Source organism: Pristiophorus japonicus, chromosome 21 (assembly GCF_044704955.1).
Source record: "Pristiophorus japonicus isolate sPriJap1 chromosome 21, sPriJap1.hap1, whole genome shotgun sequence".
In the NCBI taxonomy this organism is placed as follows: domain Eukaryota; kingdom Metazoa; phylum Chordata; class Chondrichthyes; family Pristiophoridae; genus Pristiophorus; species Pristiophorus japonicus.
This window is the reverse complement of record NC_091997.1, coordinates 24,655,554-24,662,786: the sequence shown is the minus strand read 5'-3', so window position 1 is coordinate 24,662,786 and position 7,233 is coordinate 24,655,554. Positions and strand designations below refer to the sequence as shown.

The following is a 7,233-nucleotide window of genomic DNA, read 5'->3' as shown; positions in this document are numbered from 1 at the left end:
AACTGTATGCGTTTCTTTCTCCCTCTGTGTGGAGAATCAGTTGGAGACATACAAAGTTCCCAGAATGGTACAGTAAGTTCATCCGGTTTGTAACTTAAATCCCATGACTGGTTAGCTTTGGAACAGTTAGCTTGGAAGTGAATATTGCTCAGTGTGGCGGTAGAGTTGCATATTTATGATTTTTTAATGGTATGAGGAGTGGTGGGTCAACAGAACTCTGTTCAACCATGTAGTTACGGAAAGTAAACTAGTTTATTGGCTTATAGTTGTATCTTCTCGCTAGGGTGGTTTCAGTCTTGTCTTCTGCGCGCAGGTGAAAAATCATATTCAGTATATGCACTAAGGGGGGGTCTATGTTACGATCCCCATGTCATGTTACTATTTGTCCAGATACCCAACAATTAAGGTGCACTCAGAGGATGCAAAGTCCACTTACAGCAGTGACCGACCGGTGATGCTGAGGTGCACAGTAGCGCACATTTGAGAAACTTGTAACAGTGCCTTTATGCAAGTAAGAAATCTCCTAGCCTCGCTAATATTGTGGAGGCTGAGTCATTTAAGGTGGAGATAGTCAGATTTTTGAACAATAAGGGAGTCAAGGGTTATGGGGAGCGTGCAGTGAAGCAGAGTTGAAGCCAAGATCAGATCAGCCATAATCTTATTAAATGGCGGAGCAGGCTCGAGGGGCCAAATGGCCTACTCCTGTTCCTATTTCTTATGTTATGTTAAGTTGGCTTGAAAGACAGGAAAGATCAAGACCCAAGCCCAGGTTGCTGGAGTTAGAATTTAGTGCTTAAAGGATGCTGGTCTTGGAGTGCAAGCTGTATATTTATCATTGGATCAATAACACTCAAAGTGCACATAGTGTGAAGCATTACTCTCTCAGGCTTCCAGTGACACATTCATTAACTAATGCAACATTTTCCAACAAATAAACCAGTGTGGGAGATATAGCAATCCATTTAGTTAAATATTGACAGTGGTAGACTTTCAGTAATCAAGACACATGAGTTTCATCAGCATTTTTAAAAGTTAGAAAATAATTGCTACTATAGGGTATAATTAGTTTTCGGTCATGACAATAACATTCTGCTCAAATGGAGTGATTCTAATATTTTAAACCATGAAAACGTTACAGTAACATATAAACAGGGTATAGAAAATGAATCCCTGTCTTTTCTATATGCAACAAAGACATTTTATGGACAGGCATTCTGCCCACACCTTCATTATTCTGTTCCAGGAACGTCCCTACATTTACAAGTAAATCCATTTATTTTCAGAATGATAAATCGCTGATTATGCTTTCTGAAATTTCTCAGTCATTTCAATCACTTCATGGTTTTAAAACATTATGCTGCCCTCTTGATGTTATGGAAAACAATAAATTGCACTAAGCAATACATACAGATCACTGCTTACAGGCCAAAAAGCGCAATAGTTGAACTAGTGCTCCAGATTCTTCAGAGGCCAACAGCAAAGATCTGCAAGTGTGGAACTTTCACGGCCTGGCCTGTAGTTTCTTTGCCTCATATTCTGATCTTGACCTACAGGGCTCTAGTCTGTATAACTAACAGAAAGTATGCAGACATTTAAGGATCTGCATATTTCTGAACTGGAGGCGATTATTCTTAGAAGGGTCCTTTGTCCTTTCTTGTTATATCAAAAGGCTGAACTTCAAGGCAACAGTCCGAAACATCAAACTGAAAGTTAGCTAAAGCTCAGAATGCATATCCATCCATTTATGAATGTTTATGCGATAATGTGAACCAAGTTAGAGTCTAATGTAGTCAACTGTCTTGGTTAGTAGTCAAATACTGTAAAACTTGTTAGTAGACCACATTGAAATAGGGAACTACTTCAAACAACAGCTCAACCTGCCCCTTATTACTGAGTAAACAATACCCTATCGAGCAGGTAAATACGTCCACTTCTACAGCTACCAAGGGTTCAAAACACATCATTTTATGCCAGATTACCTTTCTCCTTCTGGTTTTGATCATGAACTCTCTGGCCAGGTGAGGCGCAGGCTGTGGTTCCAAGGGTCGGATGATGATACTCTTGTCCAAGGGGTCACCAGGCACAATCTATGCACAGAACCGCAAAACTCATTACTTCAAGTAATTACAGTGAATGCTTATTCTTGCAGCCTCTTGAAACAGTTGGTGCTTTTTAGAAGCGTGTTTGGAATTTAGTTTAAAAGGAACCAATAACTATATTTTTGGGAGTCAAGGGTTATGGAGAGGGAAGTGGAGTTGAGGCCAAGATCAGATCAGCCATGATCTTATTGAATGGCGTAGCAGGCTTGAGGGGCCAAATGGCCTACTCCTGCTCCTATTTCTTATGTTCTTATTTTTATGAACACATTAAAAAAAAACACTCAGGGTGTGAGCATCATTGCCAAGGCCAACATTTATTGCTGAGTTGCCTAGAGTTTGATAAAACAGTGGTTTGGTAGGCCTCTTCAGAGAGCAAAGAGTCAACCATTTTGGTGTGCGTCTGGAGTCACATAGGCCAGACTTGGTCAGTTGGCAGGTTTCTTTTCCTAAACGACGTTAGGGAACTCGTTAGGTTTTTACGGCAATCAATGAGCTTTATGGTGACTTAAAAAAAAAACAATACCAGCTTTTTGTTTCCAGATTCTGATTGTGCCTCTTAATTAGATTGTAAAAATGGGTGAATTTTATGCTGAATTGCGCAGCCCTGGTCAATGGAGAAGCTGCGAGTTCACCCATGCAGGTGATGCATTTAGTTATATAAAGAAATGGCACCTTTCACATCCTCAGGATGTTACAAAGAGCTTCACAGCCAATGAATTACTTTAAAAAAGTGTTGTCAGTCACTGTTATGTAAGGAAACAACACCAATTTCCAAACAGTGATAATGCAACGATCCCCAAGTACTGCACTGACGCATTAGCCTATTACGTGTTCAATTCCTGAACCCACAAGCTTCTGACTCCGAGACCAGCACTGAGCCATGCTGACATTTGATTAGCAGCTGACTGATGAAAGATTTGAGTTGTGCAAAGGAAGAGATACTTTCCAATGAATACAGAGCAATAGTTTGCTTTGGAATGATAAATTCTCACCTGCCAATGGTGGAAGACGGAGAGGGAGAAAGCCTGTCCCTGTGTGTGTGTCCGCAGATCCGTCTCAAAACCAAACGAGTCAATCGCTGGGACAAATGCTTTGATTGTATAAAGTGGAGAACCTGGGATTGGTGCATCCTGTGTCACATGGCCTCTGCAGATACAAAATAAAACCACTGCAGAGGAACCATCTTCCGCTCGTAGGTTTACATTTTTCAGTCTTAATGGCAGTATGAACCAGCATTATCAATGTAAAAATTCTTTATACTGCAAATTCTCACTGCAGAGCACTTGTTATCCATGACAAATGTGCAGTGTTTAAGTTGCTATGTCGATCAGAGCAACCATGTAAAACATCCCTGATGCAACTCACTTGAGTGGAGTTTCATGAAGAAAGTATAGCTCCTATACTCCATTAGTCACATGATAAACACTCTAGTCTTTTCAGAATTCAGATAATCTGATGTTGTGTTAGGGCCGTTCAAAGTTACTATTGTATTTATAGCAAGAGGGCAGATACATTTCACAAACAGTAATGTTTCACTGAACATGCCACCAATAGGAGTTTAGATGAGAGGTGATCTCATTGAAACATACAAGATTCTGAGGGGGATTGACAGGGTAGATGGTGAGAGGTTGTTTCCCCCTGGCTGGAGAGTCTAGAACTAGGGGTCATAGTCTGAGGATAAGGGGTCAGCCATTTAAGACTGAGATGAGGAGGAATTTCTTCACTCAGAGGGTGGTGAATCTTTGGAATTCTCTACCCCAGAGGGCTGTGAATGCTCAGTCGTTGAGTATATTCAAGACAGAGATTGAAAGATTTTTGGATACTAAGGGAATCAAGGGATATGGGGAGGTTGGGGATGATCAGGCAGGAAAGCGGAATAGAGGTCGAAGATCCATGGCCTTACTCAATGGTGGAGCAGGCTCGAAGGGCCATACGGCCTACCTCTTGTTCCTAATTCTTATGAATTAATTACTCCGTAAAGTACTGAGCAATACAGAGCAGAAAGGCTATACCTGGCTTCAGCACCTCCATGTTACGGACAGAAAAATGTCACTTCTGTTTGCTATCCTGTGGCCGCTGCTGGAGCGTGCACTTGTGCAGATATCAGCTAACGGGAGATCGGCCTCGGCTGTAGTGAGACGCAATGCCTCTGCTCACACAACAAGCAGTCACTTGGACGAGATAGTGGAGCACTGCGGGCGCACATGGGACCGTATTGCAACACGAGTTTGTATTTTAGGGGAGGAGAGAAAAGGGAAAGACGACTGGTGGAGGGGGGCAACAAATTACGCAAAAGATGGACTGATAAATCCTTCAGGTTACACATTCATTGAGAATAATCCATGATACTAGCAGTAATGTGTTACCAATCCTGATGTTACTATTGGGATTTGTTTTCCAATCAACTCAAGTTCACATGTACTTTTACTAGATTACATCACATGCAACTATAATCTGTGTGGTTTCATGTTTTTTTTTTAAAAGATACTGTGAATCTCAATCCTGGGCGAGCTGATGTTAGAATCATTACAGCACAGTAGGAGGCTATTCAGCTCATCGATCCCATGCTGATTCTCCAAGAGCACTTCAGCGAGTCCCACTTCCTTTCCCCATAGCCCTGCAATTTCTTTTCTTCAGGTACTTATCCAATTTCCTTTTGAAAGCCATGATTGAGTCTGCCTCCACCGCCCTTTCAGGCAGCGCATTCCAGATCCTAACCACTCGCTGCGTAAAAAAGTTTTTCCTCATGTTGCCTTTGGATCTTCTGCCAATCACCTTAAATCTGTGTCCTCTGGTTCTCGACCCTTCCGCCAATGGGAACAGTTTCTCTGTCTGCTCTGTCCAGACCCCTCATGATTGTGAACACCTCTATCAAATCTCCGCTCAACCTTCTCTGCTCTGAGAACAACCCCAGCTTCTTCAGTTTATCCACGTTACTAAAGTCCCTCATCCCTGGAACCATATTTGTAAAATCTTTTCTGCACCCTGTCTAAGACCTTTTCTGCATCCTTCCTATAGTTCAGTGCCCAGAGCTGGACACACTACTCCAGTTGTGGCCGAACCAGTATTTTACAAAGGTGGTTCATAACTTGCTTGCTTTTGTACTCTGTGCCTCTCTTTATAAAGTCCAGGATCTCATATGCTTTTTAAAAAAAAAAATCCTGCTTTCTCAAGCCCTGCTACCTTCAATGATTTGTGCACAAACACCACCAGGACTCTCGGTTCCTGCACCCTCTTTAGAATTGTACCCTTTAGTTTATAGTGCCTCTCTTCGTTCTTCCTACTAAAATGCATCACTTTGCACTTTTCTGCGTTAAACTTCATCTGCCACGTGTCCGCCCATTCTACCAGCCTGTCTATGTCCTCTTGAAGTCTATCCCTATCCTCCTCATTGCTCGCAATATTTTCAAGTTGTGTCATCTGCAAATTTTGAAATAATGCCCTGTACACCCAAGTCCAAACCATTAATATCTTCACTTTTCACCCAGTATTTTAATTCCTTCGTTTAAACAGACGGTGTGTGATATAAATACTATTTAAATAAATTTAAACATTTAGTAAATTAAACATAGCGGTAACATTTCTCCTTCATTTTGCTTATTTAGGCCTCCCTCTGCACCCAGTCTGTACTGTAACATTTTCAGTGAATACAGCAATAGGCCTGTCCTACCTAAAATTGAAGACAAAGATTAAAGCACGACAGGGGTAGAATTAATCTGCATACCTCCTTCTCGCCAAGACTGTATACACTGCTGAAACACAGTCTGCTGGTGCCTGCACCTCCACAAAGTAATAAGGCTCCATCAGACGAGGCGTGGCCTACAAAAAAGGTGCATTTTATTGGCCAGCCTAGCAGCATATTACAGAACAGAGATACTGTATTTAGGTACAGATATTTTATATTCCAATAGCTGCAGAAACAAATTGTTGATCTGAATAAATTTGTTGAAATTGACTGTGCTGAATGGATAAAGTACATTTATATGAAAAACAGAACCAGAAATTTTGTTCATAAAACAGAATAAATCTATAGGCAAATTCACTCCCAAAAGAATAAGTGAAAGACAAAAAATATTTTGCACAGTAAAACAAATTTATTCCAACATCCAGGTTGTATACTTTTCTGCACGCTTTTGTAATTTTACTTATCAAATTAGGAAATGATACTGCAAAACAGCTGAGCATTCAAAGAGGCGAAATGTTACAGTGATGCCCTTACCATCAGGAAAGCGGAATATACCACTCGTCTGGCTGTGGGGATAATTTGCCCTCCACCCCGGTGCAATGGTTCCTGAGCTATTACTGCATCCAGAATCTTGAACTTCACGTTACGAATTGCTGTGAAGAAAAGATACAAATTCACAAATTGTGCACATCAAGACCACCTTACACTGCGAAACAAACTATTAGAATTTAGAATTGGAGTTGTAATGCTTCCACTTAAAACAAAATCTTTAAAACTTTATAAAATATATTGACATGTATCTGCCATTCAGGGTTATTGGTGAAGTGAGACCAAAACGCCGATGGAAGTACTATCAGCTTGACTTCTCTTTTCGCAAATCAGAAGGTTATAGGTTCAGGCTTCACTCCAAGACTTGAGCACATAATCGGGGCTAGCACTCCAGTGTAGTATTAACGGAGTGCTGCATTCAGAGGTTTCACCCTTTGGAGGAGAGGTTAAACTGATGCTTTATCCGTTCTGGTGGATGAGAAATAATTCATGAACTATTCGAAAAGGACAAGAGGTTCTCCTGATGCCCTGGTTAATATTCCTCCACAGCCAATACGGTCAGGTTAATTGCTTATTCACCTTACAGCTGTTTGCGGGACCTATCTGTGCACAAAATGGTTGCCAGGTTACGAGATGGAAAGAAAGAAGAAAGACTGGAATACTGCGTGTAGTTTTGATTTCCATATTTACGAAAGGATATACTTGCTTTGGAGGCAGTTCAGGGATGGCTCACAAGGTTGATTTCAGAGATGAGGGGGTTGACTTATGAGGAAAGGTTGAGTAGGTTGGGCCTCTACTCATTGCAATTCAGAAGAATGAGAGGTGATCTTATCGAAACTTATAAGATTATGAGGGGGCTTGGCAAGGTGGATGCAGAGAGGATGTTTCCACTGATGGAGG

At 41.3% G+C, this 7,233-nt stretch overlaps 1 protein-coding gene across 1 annotated transcript in view; it reads right to left on the bottom strand.

Annotated features, from left to right (window-relative positions):
• eftud2 (elongation factor Tu GTP binding domain containing 2) overlaps positions 1–7,233 on the bottom strand; it is a 60,670-nt gene that overhangs the window by 1,373 nt on the left and 52,064 nt on the right. The window contains exons 24-27 of the mRNA XM_070864480.1: positions 6,319–6,437; positions 5,824–5,918; positions 3,092–3,245; positions 1,980–2,087 (exon numbers count right to left, since the gene is read on the bottom strand). Of these exons, the coding sequence (XP_070720581.1) occupies positions 1,980–2,087; positions 3,092–3,245; positions 5,824–5,918; positions 6,319–6,437 (476 nt within the window). The remainder of the gene's footprint in view (positions 1–1,979; positions 2,088–3,091; positions 3,246–5,823; positions 5,919–6,318; positions 6,438–7,233) is intronic.